General features: G+C 46.4%; 1 protein-coding gene across 1 annotated transcript in view; it reads right to left on the reverse strand.

Moving 5' to 3' along the window:
* Positions 1–4,880: 4,880 nt before the first annotated feature.
* The window catches only part of IL17D (interleukin 17D), a 28,949-nt gene continuing 6,852 nt past the window's right edge, over positions 4,881–26,977 (reverse strand). The window contains exons 2-3 of the mRNA XM_044287303.1: positions 21,739–22,046; positions 4,881–5,929 (exon numbers count right to left, since the gene is read on the reverse strand). Coding sequence (XP_044143238.1) covers positions 5,605–5,929; positions 21,739–22,046 — 633 coding nt within the window. The 3' untranslated portion in view covers positions 4,881–5,604. The remainder of the gene's footprint in view (positions 5,930–21,738; positions 22,047–26,977) is intronic.

The raw sequence follows: 26,977 nt of genomic DNA on the forward strand, positions 1-26,977 counted from the left end.
AATTCAGCAAGGTGGACAGAGAAACAAGGAAAAGAGCAAACAGCAGGTGGCGCTATACAGATACATTTTATTGAAACACTCTGTGACTATGGTAAATCTTTAATTACAAGCAATTACAAAAGTATTCAGATCCAGGTGCTGGTCTGAAAGCCGCTGAATGTTTTCATGGGACAACCCCTTTATGGCCACTGTATATCTCTCATAATACTGTATATGGAGCAATATCATGACCGGTCTGCTGCTCCCCTCTATATAACTGATGTGATGATATAATGTTATAATAAAAAAAATCATTGTCCAGTAAAATACATTTTTCTGTTATGATTTATATCATATAAATTAATGTCTCCTAATAAAGAGTTATTGGACTGATGCACAGTTTTTACTTGTTACTTGCACATCTAGAATGTGGCCTAGGTCTTGGCCTAAACGGCAACCATGATGACAGCAAAAAAAAAAAAAGTCTATTAGATGGAATTGTCGCGTTTATTCTGAAATAAGAGAAATGAAAACATTTTCCTTGGAATGAGCAATGCAGTCAGATCATACTGCCTCCTCCTGGGCTGGCAAAGAACTGCAGGCTGCTCAGCCAAAGCCTGTCTATGCACAGGAGCCCTCATCACTCAGCAGTCTTCAAGGAAGTGTCCACCTGCCCGAGACAGAGCGATATACAAACATACGTATGCGGTCACATTTGACTCATCGGGTACCGTGTCTGAATTTGAGATGTTGAAATTATTCTGGGCGCTGCACCAAATAAAGACTGAACACAGTGACCAATAATACATTTATTTGTCCAAATCTCATGTTTAAAATATAAATATGAAAATACATTTCTCGACCCTCTTAAAATTACAACAATGAAGAGAATGATAGCATGCCTGTAAAGACTTTTCTAACAGTAGAGCAGAGTATTTATGTTCAGCCAACCTCTAAACCCATTTATGTATTAAAGAGGTTCTGCAGGTTCAGAGCTGAACCCGGACATACCCTTATTTTCACCCAGGCAGCCCCCGAAGGCTAGCATCGGAGCATCTCATGCTCCGATGCGCTCCCTTGCCCTTCACTAGATCGCGCAGGGCATGGTCTCTTGTTTTCAATAACACACTGCTGGGCGGAAACTTGTGCCCGGCAGTGTGTTCGGTGACGTCACCGGCTTTGATGGGCGTGCTTTAGCGCTGCCCTAGCCATTTTACTGGCTAGGGCAGCGCTAATTCCCGCCCATCAGTGCTAGTGACATCACCGGGCTTTCTGGCAGCCCCATAGGAGAGCATCGGAGCATGAACTGCTCCGATGCTCAAGTCAGGGGGGCTGCTGGGGTGAAAATGGAGGTATGTCCGGGTTCAGCTCTGTACCCGGACAACCCCTTTAAGAGGGAACATTTACAGATCTGTAATTTTTAGGGCTGTTTCAGCCGTATATGAAAACCTCTCCCTTAGGGCTCATGCACACGACCGTTTGCTGTCCGCAATGCATGGGCACCGACCGTGGGGCAGCCGCATACGGATCGTGGACCTATTCACTTGAATGGGGTCCGCGATCCACATCAGACGGACCGCACCACAAAAAAAGTAGTGCATGCACTGTAGTGCTTCTGTGGTCTTCCGATCCGTGCCTCCGTTCAGCATCTCCCGGATTGCGGACCCATTCAAGTGAATGGGTCCGTCATGCGGGATGCACACGGCCGGTGCCAGTGTATTGCGGACCCGCCGTATGCGGGCCACAATACGGCCACGGCCGTGTGCATGAGCCCTTAGGAAGTATGCAGCTGAAGCCCAAACCAAACTTCAAAGGCTCTCTAAAAGTAGTCAGCCTATCCATTAGCACAGGGGGACATCATGGAGTCATGGGCACCATGTTCTGCTACCAGCTGAACCCCATGAAAATGGGATTGTTGTAGCCCGACGTGCTGCTGCCACGATTTGGACATACAGTTCTGTTGCAATACTGAAACAAATGAGTAGAGCAAGAAAAGTCACAGAAAGTTGAGCTATAACTGTATAGACCAGAAGGTGGAGCTTTTGTACTGTCAACCCTATGATCCCATACAGGGATACAATTCTCCATTGAGATAAAGCAATAAAATCAATACTTTAGGAAATAACATTAGTAAAATGACTCTTTCATCCACAAAAAAATGTGCAATTGTCCACTTCTACTGACTGATCAGCTGTTAGCTGCAGTGGTCGGTGTTAAAGGCTATGGACACCTTCTGGGCAAATTTGTAGTCAGTCTAAAAGTATTTTTTTTTTATTGGTTTGTTATAAAAAATTTCAGCTGTTTTTGTGATACATTGGGTTAAAAATCAGTCTATTTGTAGAGTATCCCTTCTCACGGCACTGATCTCTCCTTCACCCCCTATAGTCAGTCTCTCGCCCCCTCATGTTGACTGCACCTCATCCTCCCCTTTCTCACTATGGAAACAACAAAATCTCTCAATGTCACCCTGATCCATTCCTGCATCCATTACTGTAACTCACTATTAATTGGCCTCCCCCTCACCAGACATTCCCCTCCCCAATATATCCTTAATGCAGCAGCCAGGGTCACCTGTCTACCCACTACATCGATTGTACATTGCAACTGGCTGCCCATACAGTATAGAATCCCATTTAAACTGCCCGTCCTCGCCCACAAAGCTCTCCCCAGTGCTGCACCCCCCTACATCTCTTACCACCAATCTTCCCGCGCTCTTCGCCCTGTAAATTATTTACGTCTGACATTCCCCCATAATCCAAACCTCTCACTCCCAGCTTCAACATTTTGCCCGAGCTGCAGTTCTCTGGAATGCCCTACCCCAAGAAATGATGTTAAAGGGAACCTGTCACTGGGATTTTGTGTATAGAGCTGAGGACATGGGTTGCTAGATGGCCGCTAGCACATCCGCAATACCCAGTCCCCATAGCTCTGTGTGCTTTTATTGTGTCAAAAAAATGATTTGATACATATGCAAATTAACCTGAGATGAGTCCCGTCCATGACTCATCTCACGGACAGGACTCATCTCAGGTTAATTTGCATATGTATCAAATCGTTTTTTTGACACAATAAAAGCACACAGAGCTATGGGGACTGGGTATTGCGGATGTGCTAGCAGCCATCTAGCAACCCATGTCCTCAGCGCTATACACAAAATCCAGATGACAGGTTCCCTTTAAATCACAATTTACAGTTTTAGGCGCTCCCTAAAAACGCATCTTTTTACGGTGGCCTATCACATCCCCTGATCTCCATATATAGCCCATTTATCATCAGTTCCTGAACCTGATCCTCCACCGCACCCTTGCACCCAGAAGCACTACAGATATTGGGTGGTGACGGCTCATGCAGCTTCATATCTCCCTTATTTTCCCCAACATGGCCGAACCATTGCACAAAACAAGCACTTACCTTTTGTGTCACCCCTGTCCCCTCATAGCAGGGCCCTCACTCCTCTTGTGACTATTGACATGTTGTTTTGTTATTTATGACTCTACATGAACTCATGAAGTGTAAAGTGCTGCGGAATATGTTGGCGCTATAGAAATAAAGATTATTATTATCAGACATCATAACCACTCATTTAAGCCATATTCTTATCAGAGTTTACCTATAATGAGTGTTTATAAGGTTGGGAGATCAGAGATAAAGTATCGCATGAGTCATCAACTAACAGGACTGAGAAGTGATACTCTGCTAATGGACTGATTTTAAACCCCATGTATCACAAAAACTGCTAAGAATTTTTAATCAAGAGCAATTAAAAAATTTTTTTTTAAAAAAGAGTAAAATGCAATCATAAGAAAAATGGCCCCAAAGTTGTCTCTAGTCTTTAATATATAGATATTAGGTTACATCTATAATTGTATTTATAATAACACATAAATATATTAGAAAATCGTGCACATATATGTGAATCACTTTTCTAACTTTCTACTCGGCTGACAATTTCTTTAAATTCTGGGCAGGGTATAAATGGAAGCACTCTGCATATAAGGGTCCATTCACACGTCCGCAGACGCTGCAGACCCATTCATTTCTATGGGGCTGCCCGGACACGGAATTGAGGACCAGCACTTCCGGGTCCGCAATTCCGTTCCCGAAAAAAATTGAACATGTCCTATTCTTGACCGCAATTGCGGACAAGAACAGGCATATTCTATTAGCGCCGGCAATGTGCGGTCCGCAAAATGCAGAACGCACATTGCCGCTGTCCATGTTTTGCGGATCAGTGGATCCGCAAAACACACACGGATGTGTGAATGGACCCTAAAGCTCCTGCAACATTTTCTAGAACTGAGAACCGACAGCCATGTAATGTCACTCGGGATGAGCGAATCGACTTCGGATAAAACATCCGAAGTCGAGTTTCATAAAACTTTGTTCTAATACTGCACGGAGCAGGAGCTCTGTGCAGTATTAGAGTGTATTGGCTCAGATGAGCCGAAGTTATTACTTTGCGAAGTCTCGCGAGACTTCACATAATAACTTCATAAATTAATTTGTACTGTAAAAAAACATTTCCTGAACTCTGTACTACTTGGAACTGAACCCGAGTTTGGGAAATGTTTTTTTACAGTTCAAATTAATTTATTAAGTTATTGAGCGAAGTCTCGTGAGACTTCGCAAAGCAATAACTTTGGCTCATCGGAGCCAATACATTCTAATACTGTACGGAGCTTCTGCTCCGTACAGTTATTAGAACAAAGTTTTATGTGAATCGACTTTGGATGTTTCAGCCCTAAATGGCACCTCTGTCGTGTCCTACGCTGTTAGTAGGTTGCAGGTGAACCAGTGACCGTTACCATCTGCCTGTTCAGTAGGGCAGGTTTGAATGATATATTCACACCTTTGTCATACAAATAGTATACTGTTTTGTGTATGTGTACAGTGCTTATGCAGATCTATGTGTCTCCATGGTAACAGACTACAAACAATCCACGTGTAGTCTGAGTTTATTTTCTCAACTGTCCTCTACTTGCTGACCTATGTAATGTAGGAAAAAAATAGGGAACAGAGGTGATTAGAACTGCGAGATGAGACCACAGAGTTTGTTTGTAGTCTGTTGCCATGGAGATGCATAGTTCTGTGTAGGTGCTGTATATACAAAATGCTAGGCAATATTCAATCAAGAATATTAGCAAATTTACTTTATAGACATACAATATTCAGCATTTAAGGTAGTTATGCCGCCTTGATCTAACGTTGTGACCGTAGTATCTCTTGGTTTAGCATTTTGCCGATGGGTAAATGTAATGAGTTTGTGCTTATTGATGATTTTAGTGAACTATCCTTTTGACCAACTGCATTACACTTGAGTTGTGCAATTAACTGCGTTTCTCCCCATCTGGACTATCGGGAATTGTAAGCGACTGTCACTAGTGTTCATCACTTACCATCCATCCCTGACTGATTGTTGAGTATCATGGTCCTCACCCCAGTACAGCTAGATTTACATAACATTTAATATATATTTCTTCTATAACCCTGCAGCACAACGTTGGACCCTCTCATCCATCAAGATTTGTGTTTACTCCAGGACATCCTACCACCATTGTACCTGTAGAGAAATTATGAGGGCTTCCCAAAGCCAACCTTGTCCTGATCCATACATAACTCTGTAGCTCAGTTGGACGATGGTTTCTCACTTTTATTGATAGAAACCTTGAACTTCTCTTTCTCCAGACTGGAATTTGCAGTGTCCGCCTCAGACTCCTTCTCGGGATCCGGTACACAAGTGCAGCCGACTGGGATAGTGATGTAGTCCTCAACATAGACATAGCGACCACCAGTGCATGAAGATGTACGACGGAGGATGACCGTAGGCATGTAGACTGGAGTAGAGCGGAAGTTGAAGTTCTCCTCTCCATAGAGTCCAGTCAGGCAACCCTTGCAAAGACAATATGCTTCTGGGATGTACTTGGGATACCGCATGGGGTTGTATGTTATTCTAGAAGAAAATCAATACTGTGAGTCCTGTGTCTGCAAATGTATAATGGTACATCTGTGACTTTTTTAATAGACTTCATGTCTGGAACGTACAACTTTAAAGTGAATGTCCTTCTAAATAGGTTACATTTTCTTCTAACATACCTTCATGGTCAGAGCTTTGTTTTTCTGATACAGAGCTCAACAACTTCTGCATTGACATGAATTAAAAAGATAACCTACTGAGTGCCTGCAGCCACCACTAGAGGGAGTGTACTGCCAACGTCTATACATAGAACTCAATGAGAAGACTGTATTCAGGAAGCTCCCTCTAGTGGTGACCGACTGTGGCCAGCATTTTATCTTTTCTATGTCTATGCAGCAGGGGCGTCGCTAGGTCAAAACATTCGGGGCTTAAGCCCCGAATGTTTTGACCAGTGCCCCGAATGTTATGCTGGCAGGGCCGGTGTCTCCTGCGCTGTGCTACTCTACATTGCCCCCCCCATCATTGGTGACAGCGGCAGTTCAGATCGGAGTCCCAGCAGTGTAACGCTGGGGCTCCGATCGGTTACCATGGCAGCTAGGATGCTAGTGAAGTCCTGTCTGGCTGCCATGCGCTGTGGCCGCTAACTCGTCACAGGTCTGTGCGGCACATTGCTATAAGCATAAGCACTGCCCACCAATGATTTTAATACTGTGGGGGGTGGAGGGCACACTGCCCACCAATGATTTGAATACTGGGGGGGGGGGGGGGGGGGCGCACTGCCCGCCAATGATTTTAATACTTGGAAGGGGGAGGGTGCACATTCATATTGGGTCAAAGCTGAGGTGCGATCTGAGGTCTTATTGGGGTCTTATTAACATTAGGGATCTTATTGGGGCTATTAGCTGAGGTTTAATTAACATTGGGGGTCTAAATGGTGGTCTGAACTGAGGTATAATGATTTTTATTTATTTTTTCTGAGCATCTTGGGGATTAAAGGCCTCACAGTCTCCCACACTCCTTCTGCCCGGCCAAGCGAGGCAGCACCCCTGAGGCTAAGCCTGTCAGCACCCCTGAGGCCAGGCCTGTCAGCACCCCTGAGGCCAGGCCTGTCAGCACCCCTGAGGCCAGGCCTGTCAGCACCCCTGAGGCCAAGCCTGCAAACACCCCTGAGGCCAAGCCTGCCAGCACACCTGAGGCTAAGCGAGCCAGCACCCCTGAGGCCAAGCCTGCCAGCACCCCTGAGGCCAAGCCTGCCAGCACCCCTGAGGCCAAGCCTGCCAGCACCCCTGAAGCAAAGCCTGCCAGCACCCCTGAGGCCAAGCCTGCCAGCACCCCTGAGGCCAAGCCTGCCAGCACCCCTGAGGCCAAGCCTGCCAGCACCCCTGAGGCCAAGCCTGCCAGCACCCCTGAGGCCAAGCCTGTCAGCACCACTGAGGCCAAGCCTGCCAGCACCCCTGAGGCCAAGCCTGCCAGTACCCCTGAGGCCAAGCCTGTCAGCACCCCTGAGGCCAAGCCTGTCAGCACCCCGGAGGCCAAGCCTGTCAGCACCCCGGAGGCCAAGCCTGTCAGCACCCCTGAGGTCAAGCCTGTCAGCACCCCTGAGTCTTCAGAACTATAAGTAAATTATATATAAGGGGAGCTTATAATATGAAAGAGACGAATTACGCCTAAACAGACATATTATTTGCAGAAGATCCACTGGACCCAGGAGATCAATATTTATAATCCAATGGTCAAAAAGACCAATAATACCTGTTTTAGGTCAAATTTTAAAATATAACTTTTATTGTTATTTATTAGAATAATTTTCCCCACATATAATACAAAACAAACAAACAAGAAACAACTCTATTGAGAGTGTTTAAAAATATATATGTAAGGGATGGTGTCCACGGGGTGATTGTGGTACTGTATCAATACCTATTCCCGGATTGGTATCCTTCTAAGAATGATAGTTGTGTTAAGTGAGTGCACCTCAAAAGGTTATCTTCACCCTTGATGGTGCCCTGGTGTTATATACCACCAGATTGTTCTATCATTCAGCGATGTATACGGTCTGCTATTAGCAACATTACATATTTATTGAAGCCATGTGTCTCGCTGCTTGTTTCAGACACTAAGCTGAAACAAGCAGCGAGACACATGGCTTCAATAAATATGTAATGTTGCTAATAGCAGACCGTATACATCGCTGAATGATAGAACAATCTGGTGGTATATAACACCAGGGCACCATCAAGGGTGAAGATAACCTTTTGAGGTGCACTCACTTAACACAACTATCATTCTTAGAAGGATACCAATCCGGGAATAGGTATTGATACAGTACCACAATCACCCCGTGGACACCATCCCTTACATATATATTTTTAAACACTCTCAATAGAGTTGTTTCTTGTTTGTTTGTTTTGTATTATATGTGGGGAAAATTATTCTAATAAATAACAATAAAAGTTATATTTTAAAATTTGACCTAAAACAGGTATTATTGGTCTTTTTGACCATTGGATTATAAATAAACAGACATATAGCGCAAATTCCAGTTTTTGTTTACGTTTTATGTTGCACTGAATTTTTTGCGAAATATATATATATATTTATTTTTTGGGGGGGGGGGGGGTCGGGGTGGCAGTGGATCTTGGGTGAGTTCCCACACTTTTTTTTCCCAGGACTTGACCCCTGGATGAGCGCTGAGTCAAGGTTAAGTTACTGCAGGATACAGATTACTTAGGGGATGATCTGTGGGGTTGCCCAGACGGCTAGGCCCTTCACAGTAGTTATTAACCCCTTTCAGCAGTCCTCCATTCACTAAAGAGGGGACTGCTGAAAGGGGTTAATAACTACTGTGAAGGACCACCCAGGTGATGGGGGCGTGGCTTCATGGGCGGGGGTGTGGCTTTACAGGGGTGTGATACAGTAGGCTTGTGCCCCGGATGTTTTCAGATCCTAGCAACGCCCCTGCTATGCAGGAGATTTCATGAAAAATGCGCTCCAACCGCTGTAAATATATATTAGGAAATTAATCAGCACTGAATAGACTTAAAAATAACATAATGGTAAAAGGCAGAGTCTCCATTAAAAGGTAAGCAAGTGATGATATATCTCTACAATTGCTGGGATACTATAAACCACTAGAAAGGAGAGGCACCTTTGGATTCTTAGCAGACACAGCGCTGCTGGGTCTTGAGAAAATGCAGTAGGTACTCCTTCATCCTAGTGATCGGGGGACCCCAGCGGCCGAACAACCTTACTGTTTTAGCTGAAGCTGTTGTTGCATTAAAGGGGTATTCCTGTTGTTACAAGTTATCCCCTACCCACATGGTATGGGATAACTATTAGTGTTGATCTGGTGCTCGAGTAGAACACCTCGGGATGCTCGGGTGCTCTACAGAGCACCCGAGTATAATGGAAGTCAATGGGAGCACCCGAGCATTAAACCAGGCACCCCCTGCTCTGAAGATGGGAGGGCGTCTGGTTCATAGGAAAAGGTCAGAAATTGATGGAAACACCACTGATATGGTTCGGGAACAGCATGGAGATGATGTCTGGATGCATCTTGGACTCCCAGGTCGCTACTGGAAACGATGTTGTCCGAGTAGTACGGCACTTTTACAGACAGTCAATAATACGCACAAAACCAAAGATAAAATCGATTTTAGAGGAAAAATTGTTAGGAAACATACTTTGCTGTATATTTACTTGTATATAAAGTGCAAGTGCTGCCAATAATTACAAGGAACCAGCATTCCAATACACCCTTTATTACACATAAAGGAGGGCATCATACACAGCCTTGAAAAATTATGATTGATGGCCTGCTGGTGACCCTCAAAAACATTAGGGGCGAGGGCCTGCTGCTGATCTGACCATCTAAAACATTAGTAGCGAGGGCAGCCTAATAAACATGATGATATGATGGAGGAGAAGGACAAGTTAAGTAAGATTGAACCATATACCCTTTTTGTGGTGGAAGGGGTGCATGGGAATACAGTGTATTCAATACACCATAAAAGCCACATTTAGAGTGCCTTTATGTTCAGCCGCTTTCCTCTGGTGGAGTAGAGAAGTCAGGGGCAATCCAGGCCTTGTTCTTTTTTATAAGAGTCAACCTGTCAGCCTTTTCAGTTGACAGTTGGATGCTCTTATCAGTTATTATGCCCCCAGCAGCACTAAATACCCGCTCTAACAAAACGCTGGTGGCAGGGCAGGCCAGCACCTCCAAGGCGTAGAGCGCCAGTTTGTGCCACGTGTCCCGCTTGGACACCCAATAGTTGTAAGGCACAGAGGGATCACTGTGGAAGCTGACACGGTCTGCTATGTACTCCATTATCTTCCAAAACTTTCCCCTCCTTGTGACACTAGGCTGAGCATCAGGGTGAGGGTGCTGGCGGGGTGTCATGAAACTGTCCCAGGCCTTGGAGAGTGTTGCCCTGTGTGACGGACTGAACCGTCACTGGGGCTGCTGGAGAAGCCTGAGGGCCAGCCTCCTTCCTACAGACTATGGACCCAGAACTATGGAGACCCCCTCAGACCTTTTGGGGTTACAAGAAACTATGAACCCAGATTTATGTGTGGAATTTATATGCCACATATTTTCTATTGCCCATTAAAGGTGCATGGTGTGGATTCAGCAACACAAAAAGGGTTAACTCTGCACTGAGACTCCCACTGATTGTGTTAGTGATGGGATTAAGATAGTTATAAGTAGGGTTGTTGCGGGTATCGAAATTTCGATACCCAATCGATACTTTTGTCCCGGTATCGATACGATACCGGGATTTCCGTTTTTTCGATACTGGGCTGCGCTTCTGCGCAGTCTAGTATCTCTGAACATGAGCGCGCTGCTATCGGCGCGCTCATGTTCTCTCAGCAGCACAGGGAGAAGGAAGCTGTCCTCCCTCCCCCTGTGCTGCTGCCGCTGCCACCAATGAGAAGAGAGGGGGGGGGGAGGGGCGGGCACACTGCGCCACCAATGAGGAGAGAGGGGCGGAGGAGGGGCGGGCGCACTGAACCACCAATGATAGGACTATTCCCATTTCCCACAGAGCGGCGCCCAGCGATGTCTCAGCACTCACCATTAGTCCTGGGCGCCGCTCCGTTCGCCCGCAGTGCCCCATTACTGTCTCCTCTTCTGCTCCACATGCTGCTGATTACTATCAGAGCGATGGGAGGAGACATCAGCTTCACTAGTGGGCGTCCTTCTCCCTGCGCTGCGATTGGACAGCGCTACAGCCAGGGAGAAGGAACGCCCACTAGTGAAGCTGATGTCTCCTCCCATCGCTCTGATAGTAATCAGCAGCATGTGGAGCAGGAGAGGAGACAGTAATGGAGCACTGCGGGCGAACGGAGCGGCGCCCAGGACTAATGGTGAGTGCTGAGACATCGCTGGGCGCTGCTCTGTGTGGCCTGATAGTGAAAGTCAGTCTTTAACAGAATACAGGAGGCGGGTGCCGGCAGCAGAATCGCATTGCCGGCACCCTGCCGCTGACAGGGAGCTGCGATCAGAGGCAGTTAACCCCTCAGGTGCGGCACCTAAGGGGTTAACTGCTGATCTGCCAGTACCAGCCTCCTGTATAAAGGGGTAATTTATCATTGGTGGTGCAGTGTGCCCCTCAACCCCCCATCCCATTAAAATCATTGGTGGCACAGTGCGCCAGCCCCTCTCAACCCCCCCAGTATTAAAATCATTGGTGGCAGTGGCCACAGGGACCTCTCCCCTCCCCCTCATTGGTGGTGCAGTGGCAGCTTCTGATCGGAGCCCCAGCTGTGTAAGCCTGGGGCTCCGATCAGTTACCATGGCAGCCAGGACGCTACAGAAGCCCTGGTTGCCATGGTAACATCCCTGATGCTGTGTGCACAAGGCACAGAGCAGCAGGGACAGTGTGAAGTCCTATTCACCCTGATAGAGCTGAATAGGACAAGGGATGAAAGATCCCAGGTTCTCGCCCCTAAGGCTACTTTCACACTTGCGTTCAGAGCGGATCCGTCTGAGACAGGATCCGCTCATATAATGCAGACGGTGGATCCGTTCAGAACGGATCCGTCTGCATTATATTGTAAAAAAAATTCTAACTGTGAAAGTAGCCTGAACGGATCCGTCCAGACTTTTACATTGAAAGTCAATGGGGGACGGATCCGTTTGAAGATTGAGCCATATTGTGTCATCTTCAAACGGATCCGTCCCCATTGACTTCCATTGTAAGTCTGGACGGATCCGCTTGCCTCCGCACGGCCAGGCGGACACCCGAACGCTGCAAGCAGCGTTCAGGTGTCCGCCTGCGGAGCGGAGGCTGAACGCTGCCAGACTGATGCATTCTGAGCGGATCCGCATCCACTCAGAATGCATTAGGGCTGGACGGATGCGTTCGGGGCCGCTTGTGAGCCCCTTCAAACGGAACTCACAAGCGGACACCCGAACGCTAGTGTGAAAGTAGCCTAAGGGGGGAAATAGTTATTAAATAAAAAGTGTAAAAAAAAAAAGTACAAAGAAACCTTCACCAAAATATGAAGTATAAATCACCCCCTTTTCCCAATTTCACATATATAAAATATATAAATAATAAACATATTACATATCACCACGTCAGAAAAGTCCAAACTATTAAAATATAAAATAAAATCTAGGTGGTGAACGCCGGAACAGAAACAAATAAATAAAAACTGCGCGATTCACCATTTTTAAAAATGCGGAATGCACGTGGCTTTTTTGGTTTATTTTTTTTGCGTGGTATCGAATGGTATCGAGTATCGCAATACTTTTTCATGGTATCGAAACCGAATCAAAAATTTGGTATCGCAACAACTCTAGTTATAAGAGCAGCCGACTCCTAGATGAGTAGATCACCCTATGATACACTCAGGAGATAATCCCACCACATGTGTCTCCTCGCCCCCTATTAATTCATTATGGGGGGAGGTGAAGATGTCTGTTTGCATGTTGTTCATTGTTGATTGCGTCAAAGACAATGCCATTGTGTTTGTTAATTGCGTTACAGACAATGCCATTGTGCTTGTTAATTGCGTTACAGACAATGCCATTGTGTTTGTTGAATAGGGTTAGTTTTTGTGTTTAAACTGTAAAGCTGTAAAGGATTGGCTGCTATGTCATGTCCTCAGTTCCCAACCAGGTCCATGGGGGTGGTACCCTTGTTGGAAAATGTGTATATAAGTCAATGCTGGTGTGTTCAATAAAGAGTTCCTGTTTTACATTCAACATGGAGCCTCGTCTCGTGTGTGGGGATTGCGATACGTGTATACTCCCCGGGCTATAACTCCTAGCTCTTGTAAGAGCTGTTCCTTGTTTCTGTGGTGGTATCGGTGTCGAGTGGAGTGCTTGGAGTCCTCGGGAAGCGCTAAGAGCATTAATCAACGGAGGTACCCGGTCTGGGTGCCAGGAGATCCGTTACACCCTGCCTCTGTTGGAATTGCTGTGTGTTCCCCTCGTCTCCCCTCCTCAGTTGCCCAAGAAACTATGTACTCTGCAGCCAGCGTTGTCAGCTGGAAAGTTTTGGAGCAATTTTTGCACAAGGACCTTCTGGTATTGCACCATTTTGCTCGTCCTCTCCACCACAAGAATGAGAGATGAGAAGTTCTCTTTGTAGCGGGGGTCGAGAAGGGTGAACAACCAGTAATCAGTGTTGGCCAAAATGCAACATAAAGTCAGCCATGTGTGCCAGTCCCAACAGACAAGACTTCGCTGTCCTCCTCAGGAGGATGACTCTCAATATCCTCATCCTCTTCGGCCTATCCACGTTGAACAGATGGAATAAACCTGCTATGGGTACTACCCTCTGTAGTGGAGGCAACTGTCTCCAGCTCCTCCCCCTCATCATCATCCAATTCGCGCTGAGAAGACAAACTGAGGGTGGTCTGGATATCACCCTGTGTACTGTCTTCCCCCATTTCCACCTATTCCACATGCAAAGCATCCGCCTTCATTGTGAGCAGCGAGCGTTTCAGTAGACACAGAAGTGGGATGGTTACGCTGATAATAGCGGCATCGCCGCTCAACATCTGTGTTGATTCCTCAAAGTTGCATAAAACCTCACAGAGGTAAGACATCCACGCCCACTAGTTTCAGCCCGGCCTGTTGCCGCTTCCCCACTGCAGTGCTACACTGCTTCCAGCTACTGACTGATGGCTGTGGAAAAACCAGCACTCACTCGAGTGCACGCTAGCCCGGGAGAGGACGTCAATCCACAGCAATATAAGGAAGAAATCCCAGCCTGCTGGGATTTCTTCCTTATACTGACTGATGGCTGACTGGTGCTGCAGGATGATAATTCAGAGGTGGAAGTGGAGGAGGAGGTGGAGGAGGAGAAGGGGGGTTGCAGCCACTAATGTAGGTGGTAGCGGAAATCCTGATGGAATCCTTGGCGTCAGTAGCACCTGTGCCATCCCAGGGTACAACTTGCTCCCGGCCTCCACAACGTTTACCCAGTGTGCCGTCAGGGAAATGTAGCGTCCCTGGCCAAAAGCACTTGTCCATGTGTCAGTCGTTAAGTGGACCTTCCCAATAACTGCGTTGGTCAGGGCATGGGTGATGTTACGGGACACATGCTGGTGTAAGGCAGGCATGGCACACCTGGAAAAATAGTGGCGGCTGGGGAATGAGTAACAAGGGGCGGCCACCGCCATCAGGCTGCGGAAAGCCTTAGTGTCCACAACCCTAAATGGCAACATTTCCAGGGCCAGCAATTTGGAAATGTGCGCATTTAGTGCTATGGCCTGTGGGTGGGTGGTTCAAAGGCCTGGGGTATGGACATTTGTACGCTGCGCTGGGACACAGAAGTGGATGTGCTAGCTGATGGTGCTTGCGAGGGTCCAGGTGCAGGGCGGAAGGCATCCGGGCCTGCGTCTTGGGCAGGGAATTGGCCATCACGTAACACGGGAAGAGGAGGCAGTGGTGTGACCCGCAGACACTGATTGTGGTCCCAGGCGTTTGGCCCACCTATTAGGGTGCTTTGATGCCATGTGGCGGATGCTGGTGGTGGTGACGTTAGTGTTCATGCTCCTGCTCATTTTGGTACGGCACAGGTTGCAAATGACAACAAGCGCCAGACTGCGGAACACCTACCCCTTGGCAAGGGAGACTGCCGCAAGGGGGTGCTCCGGGGAACAGTTGAAGGCCTGTTTGGTGTGGCCCGCCTTCTCCCTTTTGCCACCCCCCAGCCTGTTGTGGTGCTGCAAATCCCTTCCCCTCTGTACTGCTTTCCTCGCTCGGCTTGCCACCTTCCCAGGTTGGGTCAGTGATTTCATCATCCACCACCTCCTCTTCCACTTCCTCACTCTGGTCATACTCCTGACTTGTTGACCTAACAAGAACCTCACTTATTGACAACTGTGTATCATTCTCATCATCAACCTCTTGAGACACTAATTGCCGTTGACTTATTGGCAACTGTGTCTCATCATCATCATCCACCTTGTGAAACACTAATTGCCGTTCCCCACCGTCATCTTCTTCTGACTGTGGAGTTTGAGAATCAGTGCACAAGATTTCATGTCCCTCTACAAGCGGGCTTGGTGAGAGGCCCAAATCAAGGAATGGCGCTGAAAAAAGCTCCTCGGAATATCCGAGTGTGGGATCACTTGTTTGCCAAGACTCAGGGTGAGGATTCTGTTGACCAGACTCTTGGTTAATGAGCCTGGACTTTGTGGAAGACAAGGTGGTGCTTAACCGACTGGAAGCATTATCTGCTGCAATCCAACCGACCACCTGGTTGCACTGGTGTGACTTCAAGAGTGGTGTCCTGCGCCGCCCTGCAAACTAGAACATGAAGCTAGGTATCGTGGATGAGTGTGTTTCTTGTGCTCTGGCAGCAGGCACAGTTTCACCGCGCCCAGGGCCACGGCCTCTGCGTGCTCCATCAGCAGCGCGGATACTTCCCCGTCCCTTACTGCTCGCCTTGAGCATATTAAATGGCACATATGCTTGCAAGTATGTCACACGTACAGTAGCGCAGGTTTTGTAAGTGTATGCGCAAGTAAATTACACTTAATTAATGTCACTGATATTTAGGATGCGCAAACGTTATACAGGAGATGTAGCGCAGGTAATGTCGCTGTCAGGTCCATAAAAATTGGGACATCGACACAATTCTAACATTTTTGGCTCTATACACCACCACAATGGATTTGAAATTAAACTAACAAGATGTGCTTTAACTGCAGACTGTCCGCTTTAATATGAGGGTATTTTACATCCAAATCAGGTGAACGGTGCAGGAATTACAACAGTTTGCATATGTGCCTCCCACTTGTTAAGGGGCCAAAAGTAATGGGACAGAATAATAATCATAAATTAAACTTTCACTTTTTAATACTTGGTTGCAAATCCTTTGCAGTCAATTACAGCCTGAAGTCTGGAACGCATAGACATCACCAGACGCTGGGTTTCATCCCTGGTGATGCTCTGCCAGGCCTCTACTGCAACTGTCTTCAGTTCCTGCTTGTTCTTGGGGCATTTTCCCTTCAGTTTTGTCTTCAGCAAGTCTAATGCTCAATCGGATTCAGGTCAGGTGATTGACTTGGCCATTGCATAACATTCCCCTTCTTCCCCTTAAAAAACTCTTTGGTTGCTTTTGCAGTATGCTTTGGGTCATTGTCCATCTGCACTGTGAAGCGCCGTCCAATGAGTTCTGAAGCATTTGGCTGAATATGAGCAGATAATATTGCCCGAAACACTTCAGAATTCATCCTGCTGCTTTTGTCAGCAGTCACATCATCAATAAATACAAGAGAACCAGTTCCATTGGCAGCCATACATGCCCACGCCATGACACTACCACCACCATGCTTCACTGATGAGGTGGTATGCTTAGGATCATGAGCAGTTCCTTCCCTTCTCCATGCTCTTCTCTTCCCATCACTCTGGTACAAGTTGATCTTAGTCTCATCTGTCCCTAGGATGTTGTTCCAGAACTGTGAAGGCTTTTTTAGATGTCGTTTGGCAAACTCTAATCTGGCCTTCCTGTTTTTGAGGCTCACCAATGGTTTACATCTTGTGGTGAACCCTCTGTATTCACTCTGGTGAAGTCTTCTCTGGATTGTTGACTTTGACACACATACACCTACCTCCTGGAGAGTGTTCTTGATCTGGCCAACTGTTGTGAAGGGGGTTTTATTCACCAGGGAAAGAATTCTTCAGTCATCCACCACAGTTGTTTTCCGTGGTCTTGCGGGTCTTTTGGTGTTGCTGAGCTCACCGGTGCTTTCCTTCTTTTTAAGAATGTTCCAAACAGTTGTTCTGGCCACACCTAATGTTTTTGCTATCTCTCTGATGGGGTTGTTGTGTTTTTTTCAGCCTAATGATGGCTTGCTTCACTGATAGTGACAGCTCTTTGGATCTCATCTTGACAGATGACAGCAGCAGATTCCAAATGCAAATAGCAAACTGGAAATGAACTCTGGACCTTTTATCTGCTCATTGTAATTGGGATAATGAGGGAATAACACATACCTGGCCATGGAACAGCCGAGAAGTCAATTGTCCCATTACTTTTGGTCCCTTAACAAGTGGGGGGCACATATGCAATCTGTTGTAATTCCTACACCGTTCACCTGATTTGGATGTAAATACCCTCAAATTAAAGCTGACAGTCTGCAGTTAAAAATCGCATAGCATCTGCAAGCGAGTGTGGATGCAATGTGATTTTTACACATGCTTGCTAGGAGATGATGTTAGTAAATTGTATTATTTTCCTTTATAACATGGTTAATACAGAATGCTTACTAAAATGTTGCTTGAGGAGTTAAGAAATAAAAAGAGATTTACTCACCTCATCCTCTTGTTCGCGCAGTCGGCATCGTCTTCTTTCTTCATCTTTCAGGACCTGCAACAGGTCCTGAAAGATGAAGAAAGAAGACTATGCTGGCTGCGCGAACAAGTAGATGGGGTGAGTTATTATTTTTTTTTAACCCCTCAAGCAACAATTTAGTAAGCATTCTGTATTAAGAATGCTATTATTTTCCTTTCTAACCATGTTAGAAGGGAAAATAATAAAATGAATAGAATACCTAACCCAAACCCGAACTTCAGTGAAGAAGTCCGGGTCTGGGTACCACATCAATTTTTTTCTCACGCCCGTGCAAAACGCATTGCACTCGCGCGGAAAAAACTGAACATCGGAACGCAATCGCAGTCAAAACTGACTTCAATTGCATCCCTACTCGCGCGGTTTTCCTGCAATGCACATGCGACGCATCTGGAGCAAATCCGGAACGCCCGTGTGAAAGAGGCCTTACAGTGAGTGCCAGTACTTCCCTGCACGTTTATTGGCTTCATAGCCCAACACTAATAACTATTAGATCAGTGGGAGTCTTACCACTGGGATGCCCACCAATAACGAGAATGGGGACCCTATACCCCTCGGAGCCCCCCAAAATGAAAAGAGCGTCAGGTCGGGAATGCAAACTGCCTCTCCTTTCATCTTTATGGGAGTTCCAGAAATAGCAGAGCGTTGTACTCACCTGTCTCCGGAAATCCCATAGAGATGAATGGAGTGGCTGTGTGCATGCTCGACCTGCTCTGTTCATTTCAGGGGCGCCTAGCGGTCCCCTTTCTCGTGATTGGTGGGGGGTCTCAACGGTAGGACCTCAATACTGATCTAATGGTAATAACCTATACTGTGGCTAGGGGATAACTGAATTACAAAGAATAGGGCTTATAACACCAAAGAATATTCCCCTGTGCTACGTCTCTGCACAGGTCATCTGTCACGACCATGTTTATGGCCGTGACTCCTTGGGAGCCGCATACAGTTGCCTGCGGTTTTTGGGTTGTTGTGTCAACCAGCTGGAGGCATTTTGCGTTTTGCCTCAGGTGCGGTTGCCGCGGACAACAGTTATGTGTGCGGTTCCCTTGGAGTTGTGTGCGTGTTGGTAAGTACTTTTGTATGTCTGTGTGCACTCTGTGTTGTGTTTTGTGTGCTCCGACATCTTTCCTACACTGTGGTTGCCCGTGGCAACGTTTGGTTGTATGGTGTACATGTGGTGGCAGTGTCCCGGCCTTTGGGCTGACTCCCAGGACATGGTTGCCACCCATGTCATTGCCTGCGGCAACAGCCACAGTGTGTTCTTGTGTTGGACACTTTCCCTTTAAGTTGGTGTTTCCCTTCCCTGGTGCTGGAAGGGTTAACTCCCTTCCCAGTGTGTGTGTGAGTCACTGGGTGTGTCTGACTGTGGGGTGTGGCTACATGGGCTATAAAGTCTCAGTCCAGATCAGTTCTCTGGTGGGGTACTCCAGGCATGTTGCTGGGGTCGTCCTCCTGTTATCCTGTAACCGTCCTTCTAGTAAGGGCCACCCTTCCGGTCATAAATCCTTAACCTTGATGTTTTGTTGATGTCCTATGTCTTTGGGTTTTTAGTGCAGCTATGGATGTCCTGGTTCCTGAGTGTTCTTATGTGTGTGCTGTTTGTCTTATGTTTCTGTGGACAGCGTTTTCTGAGCACGGGTTCCAGTCAGCAAGGCTGTGGCAGGTTAGTGTGGAACTGTTGGGTTCACCTGTCATGTCCATAGATCTGTTTATGTTCCCCATCTTCATGCTGCTTGGCCAGTGAGACTCCTGTTCCTCCGTGCCGAGGAGGAACAGGTCGTCTTACCCTGCTCCTTAGTTCAGGGCCATCCTGAGGGCTTGTAGGGACTATTAGGTTCCAGAGTATGAGCCCTCCTACCATCAAGGTTGGCTCATACGGACAGGAGACAGGGTCAGTGTTAGGGACGCAATAGGAGGTGACCTGCTCCCTAATTCTGTTGCCCTGGCCGAGTAGCGACCTGACATCTTCTGGCATCGCACGGCTGAGGATTTTCCCCATCCTCAGCCGTGACATCATCAATATCTGATTGGTGGGGGTCCAACACCCAGGACCCTCGCCGATCAGCTGTTTGAGAAGGTACCAGCACTCCTTTAAGTGCCATGGCCTAATCACAACTTTTCCTTGGCCAAGGGACAATAGGTCACATTGCCTAGGAACCACGGGCTGAATGGGGCTGAGTGCAATACCAAGCACAGCGCTGTTCTTCGTGAGCAGGGAGAAGGCTGCGTCGGTGTTGTCCGCTTTTTTCTATTGATAACCTATCCTCAGTTCCTCTGCTTAGCACTGTAATTATAACTATGACGTACGTCCCCCTTTTATTCAAGTGAACATAAGACGCCACAGTTGTAATTACACTGCTCACTGCTGCGGTTGCGACAGCGAGCAGGTAAACAATGAGGAGAAGCTGATTAGCGGGGGTGCCAGGAGTCGGACCCATGCTGATCTGATATTAATGAATTAGGCCTCATGCACACGGCCGTTGTGCAGCCATCTGTGCATGCATTGGGGAATGCAATTTGACCCAATCAACTTGAATGGGTCTGTGATCTGTCCGCACCATAAAAAAATAGAACATGTTGTATTTGCACCGCAGCTCCGGATTGCGGACCCATTCAAGTGAGAGCCGCAATACGGTCACGGCTGGGCCTGAGGATAGGTCATCAATAGAAAAAAACTGACAACCCCTTTAAATCTGCACCCTACAGCCTGGGAAATTGCAGAAACATTTCAAAGAACTTCATTGCATGCTTAAGGTTGTACAGGGTGAATGAGTACTACAACCTCCATCATTGCTGCTGTCCATACATTTCTATTGGGAAAGAATTGCACTGTGATCTACTTGGAACTGGTTGGATATATTACTACTCCCATTGTGCACTTTAGTAAACAGAGACTTATTTATTTACACCAATGGTTACTGACTCCACCATTTGCCGGACATTGTACCCAGAGGAACATCTAAGGCTCCTTTCACACGGGCGAGTATTCCGCGCGGGTGCAATGCGTGAGTTGAATGCATTGCACTCGCACTGAATCCGGACCCATTCATTTCTATGGGGCTGTTCACATGTGCAGTGATTTTCACACATCACTTGTACGTTGCGTGAAAATCGCAGCATGCTCTATTTTGTGCGTTTTTCGCTCAACGCAGGCCCCATAGAAGTGAATAGGGCTGCGTGAAAATCGCAAGCATCCGCAAGCAAGTGCGGATGCGGTGCGATTTTCACGCACGGTTGCTAGGAAGACTATTGGGATGGGGACCCGATCTTTATTATTTTCCCTTATAACATGGTTATAAGGGGAAATAATAGCATTCTGAATACAGAATGCATAGTACAATAGCGCTGGAGGGGTTAAAAAAAATAAAATTATAATTTAACTCACCTTAATCCACTTGCTCACGCAGCCGACATCTCGTCTGTCTCCTTTGCTGAACAGGACCTGTGGTGACGTCACTCCATTCATCACATGTTCCATCACATGATCTTTTACCATGGTGATGGATCATGTGACGGACCATGTGATGACCGGAGTGACATCACCACAGGTTCTTTTCCTGTACACGGCACAGAAGAGAAGCCGGGCTGCGTGAGCAAGTGGATTAAGGTGAGTTAAATTATTATTATTATTATTATGTTAACCCCTCCAACGTTATTGTACTATGCATTCTGTATTCAGAATGCTATTATTTTCCTTTATAACCATGTTATAAGGGAAAATAATACAATCTACAGAACACCGATCCCAAGCCCGAACTTCTGTGAAGAAGTTCGCGTTTAGGTACCAAACATGCCGATTTTTCTCACGTGCGTGCAAAACGCATTACAATGTTTTGCACTCATGGCCACAACCACCACTCCCATGCTCCATGCACTCCTCAGCGGGCCGCTGCAACCCCACAGACAATATGGATTAGCAATTTACCCTAGATTTTAAAGAGATCATGGTTTCAGTGTGAGCGATAGATTTCACAGAGGAATCCACTCCCAATACCAGATACAGACATCCATAAAAGTATCTGCAGTCACCTGTATGCCCATGGGGATATGCTGTGGATATTGACCGGTAGCCGCTGCTTGCCGTCTGCCGGAGCTCTACCTCGGGTCCCAGCTGGGCAGCTGATGTTCTCCTTCTCAAGTGGCTGAAGCTGCAGTGTGTGGTGATAGGCGCTAAGCATACCAGCGGCCAGGTGTCCATACATCTGCTCCAACACCTCCTCCTGGCGGTCAGCACAGGCCTTGGTCTTTGGTGGTGCTCGCTTTACTGGTTTAGACCCCTCACAGCTGACAGTTAGTAGCGCGAGGAGCAACATCAGAACGGCTTGTGCCAAAAAGACCTGTGGACAGGGGTGAAAATATTCATAAGTAGTCATTCAAAATTAGTCTATAAGGGCCATGACGAAATGATTGTTGATTTTTCTTATTGTATTTTTTATGTTAAACATTGTATTCAATGCGGTTTCCGGGTTCGAAATATTGATGACCTATCCTCAGTATGGGCTATCAATATCAGATCAGTGGGGGCCTGACATTCACCACTCCCGCCGATCAGCTGTTTGAAGGGGTGGAACAGGTCACGGCTGCAGTACCCTACTAAGAAGACAATGTGCAAGTAATCAATGCAGAGGCCGCAGCATTTGCACTAGTGCTTTGGCCCTTTAAAACAGCGACAAACCTCCTACCGATCTGACAGCCCATCAATATTATGAACCCCGAAACCCTTTAACCCCTTCAGGACCCTGCCATTTTTCACCTTAAGGACCAGGCCATATTTGGCAAATCCGACATGTGTCAATTTATAACTTTTAAATGCTTTCACTTCATATTTTGTACTCCATGACAGTGGTAAATTTGAGTCAAAATATTTCATTTTTATTTATAAAACAAAATACCAAATTTACAAAATATAATGAAAAATGATTACATTTTCAAATTTCAATTTCTCTACTTTTAAAACAGATAGTAATACCTCCAAAAATAGTTATTACTTTACATTCCTCATATGTCTACTTCAAGTTTGGACCATTTAGAAAATGACATTTTACTTTTTTTGGACGTTTAAGCAAATCTTAAAATGTTTAAGAAAATTTCAAAAACCCAATTTTTTAAGGACCAGTTCAGTTATGAATTCACTTTGTGGGGCTTAGATATTAGAAACCACCCATAAATCACCCCATTTTAAAAACTACACCCCTCAAGCTATTTAAAACTGATTTTACAAACTTTGTTAACCCTTTAGGTGTCCCACGAGAAATAACGAATAATGGGAATTAAATTTCCCTGCAACACATCAAGGGTTAACAGCCAAACAAAACTCAAAATCTATTACCCTGATCCTAGAGTTTACATAAACACCCCATATGTGCACAAAAAATGATGTATGGGTTCACAGCAGGCTTCAGAGTGGAAGGAGCACCATATGGCTTTAGGATAGCGGATTTAGCTGGAATAGTAATTGGGAGCTATGTCAAATATAAAGACACCCTGAGGTGGCCCTGCAGTGGAAACCCCCAAAAAGTGACCCCATTTTGGAAACTACACCCCTCAAGGAATCTTTTAAGGTGTGTAGTGAGCACTTTGACCTCAAAGGTGTTTCCTAGAATTAGGAAACACTTGGCAGTGAAAATATTTTTTTTTATTTTTTTTATAGAAAAAATTGCTTTACACCCACATTTTTTCACTTTCCCAAAGGATAACAGGACAAAATGCACCCCACATTTTGTACCCCATTTTCCCCCGAATACGGCAACACCCCAGATGTGCTGAGAGAAAATATGATGTATGGGCGCACAGCAGGCTTCAGAGTGGAAGGAGCACCATATGACTTTTGGAGAGCAGATTTTGCTGGAATGGTAATTGTCGCATATAAAGACACCCTGAGGTAGCACTACAATGGAAACCCCAAAAAAGTGACCTCATTTTGGAAACTACACCCCTCAAGGAATCTTTCAAGGTGTGTTGTGAGCACTTTGACCTTGAAGGTGTTTCCTAGAAATAGGAAAAACTTGGCAGTGAAAATGAAAATTTTTATTTTTTTCTAGAAAAAAATGCTTTACACCCACATTTTTTACTTTCCTAAAGGATAACAGGACAAAATGCCCCCCACATTTTGTTCCCCATCTCCCCCCGAATAGGGCAACACCCCGTATGTGCTAAAAAAATGATGTATGTGCGCACAGCAGGCTTCAGAGTGGTAGGAGCACCATATGGCTTTTGGAGAGCGGATTTTGCTGGAATGGTAATTGGGAGCTATGTCGCATATAAAGAGAACCTGAGGTAGCCCAACAGTGGAAACCCAAAAAATTAACCCCATTTTGGAAACTACACCCCTCAAGGAATCTTTCAAGGTGTGTAGTGAGCACTTTGATCTCAAAGGTGTTTCCTAGAATTAGGAAACACTTGGCAGTGAAAATGAAAAATTGCATTTTTTTCTAGAAAAAGTTACGGTACTTTACTCCCACATTTTTCACTTTCCCAAAGGAAAGTGCACCCCACATTTTGTTCCCCATTAACCCCCAAATACGGCAACACCCCATATGTGCTCAGAAAATTATGTATGGGTGCACAACAGGGCTCTAGAGTCAAACAGAAAAATATGGATCTTGCTGACCTGAATTGGCAGACATGGATTTTAGGTGCCATGTCTTATTAAAACAATTCCTGAGGTTCCCAGAAATTAAAAACCCCCAAGAAGTGACCCCATTTTGGAAATAGCACCCCCGTACAAACATTTTAATTGGTGAAAAGGGTACTTTTCAGCAAACAGGTGTCTCACAGAAGGCAGTAACACTTGTTATAGGATTTCAAACCACACATTTGTGAAAATAAAAAATTACTAGCAGACCCCAATTTTTCACTTTCACAAGGGGTTAAAGGAAAAAATGCACCCCAGTATGTGTACCCCATTCCCCCCCCCATTCAGGAAACACCCCATATGCGCTTGTAGCCTGCTGTATGGGCGCACAGCAGGCAAACAGCAAAATATGGATTTTGCTGGCAGGCCTGAACTGGCAGACATGGATTTTAGGTGCCATGTCGCATTTAAAAAATTCCCCAAAAATTAAAAACCACAAGAAGTGAGTGACCCCGTTTTGGACAGTGCACCCTCGTTTTAAGGGGTGGAAAGGGCACTTTTGACCTAACAGGTGTTTTGTAGAAATGAATATGTAGTGACTGGTGAAAAGTGGATATGTAAGCTATGCGGACTAAATCAGAGATATAAGGTGGTAAAAATACAGGGTACATAAAGGATAAAATTAAATTAATACTCCATGAATGTGTGGTAGATTTTAAAACACTCCTGCAGGCATAGGCCAGGTTTTTCAGGGCAGGTTTCGCAGTGGTAAATGGTGTCTTTCCTTATCCGCCTTTTGGAACACACCCTGCATCTTTTTTGGGTCCTTCCCTTCCTTGACCTGGAAAATGTTGCCCTGGTACAACACGGGCACCATGACTTCCTGAAGTACCGGGACCCTCCCCGGCCTGGCTTTGAAAAATTAGGACATTGATAACCACCTCTCGGAACTGAAGGAAAGTTCCTGTGTGGCCTGCAGGTTGAAATAGCACGTACGCATTGTGCATTGTCGTCTGTACAATGTGTACGGCCATCTTTTTGTACTACACTTTCGTTTTTCGTGTGGCACTGTAAGGCTTCAGAACTTGAAGATCAACCCCTCCCATGTGCCTATTTAGTCCAAGATGCAAACTGGTTTGGGGACAGTGGTAGTGGTACCACGTACAGAGTGGCAGGGGAACTGGTGTTAGTGTGAATGGTGGTCAGTACAAGGACATCCCTCTTGTCCTTGTATTTAACCGTCAGCATCTTCTCATGGAGGAGAGCCCTACTTTCGCCCATTCTCAGTGGTTGCTCTTCCAGGGATCTAGGGAGGCCTCTCTGATTTTGCGCACTGTGCCGCAAGCCACAGTACCTCTGGCAGTTAGGGACATGAATAAGGGTATGCTGGCAGGCCTGGCGCTATAATAAGGCAGACCAAGCAGCTGCCTTAGGGCGCAGAGACGCTGAGCCAAGGGGGGGGGGCAGAAAAATGAAATGTCTTTTTAAAAATAAATCACTTGCGCGCTGCTGGCTGCCCGCCCGCGGCTGTTCTCCTCTGTGTGGTCCTGGTATCTTCTCTCTGGACTCCCGACAAGTTTGAGGACCTTTCCCACTCAGCCAATCAGTGGCCGCAGCTGTGTCACGTGTCAGGCCAATGATTTCCCGCTGAGCCAATCACTGGCCTGACACGTGACACAGCTGTGGCCACTGATTGGCTGAGTGGGAAAGGTCCCCAAACTTGTCGGGAGCCCAGAGAGAAGATACCAGGACCACACAGAGGAGAAGGGGAGCTGCTGCAGACGGGACCAGGGCCAGGGTGACATGGGAGGGGGAAAATGTGCCATGGAGGGGGAGAAATGTGCCATGGAGGGGGAGAAATGTGACATGGGGGGGTGATGTGACATGGGGGGTAAAATGTGACATTGAGGGGGAGAAATGTGACATTGAGGGGGTGAAATGTGACATTGAGGGGGTGAAATGTGACATTGAGGGGGTGAAATGTGACATGTTTTCTCCCTCTCCATGTCCCATTTCTCCCCCTCCTTTTTACATCACCACCTTTGTGTCACATTTCTTTCCCCCCATGTCACATTTCTCCCCCTCCATGTCACATCACCCCCTTTGTGTCACATTTCTTTCCCCATGTCACATTTCTCCCCCTCGATGTCACATTTCTCCCCCTCTATGTCACATTTTTCCCCCTCCATGTCACATTTCTCCCCCTCCATGTCACATCACCCCCCTAAGTCACATTTCTCCCCCTCCATGTCACATCACTCCCCTATGTCCCATTTCTCCCCCTCCATGTCACATTTCTCCCCTCTCCATGTCCCATCACCCTCCTAAGTCACATTTCTCCCCCTCCATGTCCCATCACCCCCCTATGTCACATTTTCCCCCCATGTCACATTTATCCCCCTCTATGTCACATCACCCCCTCCTTTTTACATCACCCCCACCGAGTTCTGGTGGTGGTGGGGGGCACCAATATGTAGCATTGCTTGTGTTGGCAAAAATCCTTGCATCGGCCCTGTATGCTGGTATAATAGTTATCCACAGAGAGGTGGTAACCCTTATCTAGCAGTGGGTGCAGTAAGTCCCACATTATCTTCCCACTAACTAAAGACGGGGGGCATTCTGGGGGTTCTATCCGGGAATCTGTTTTATTCACACCTTAAGTAAGTGACAAAACAAAAAGTTTGTTTCAAGGAA

Source organism: Bufo gargarizans, chromosome 3, assembly GCF_014858855.1.
Source record: "Bufo gargarizans isolate SCDJY-AF-19 chromosome 3, ASM1485885v1, whole genome shotgun sequence".
Classification (NCBI taxonomy): domain Eukaryota; kingdom Metazoa; phylum Chordata; class Amphibia; order Anura; family Bufonidae; genus Bufo; species Bufo gargarizans.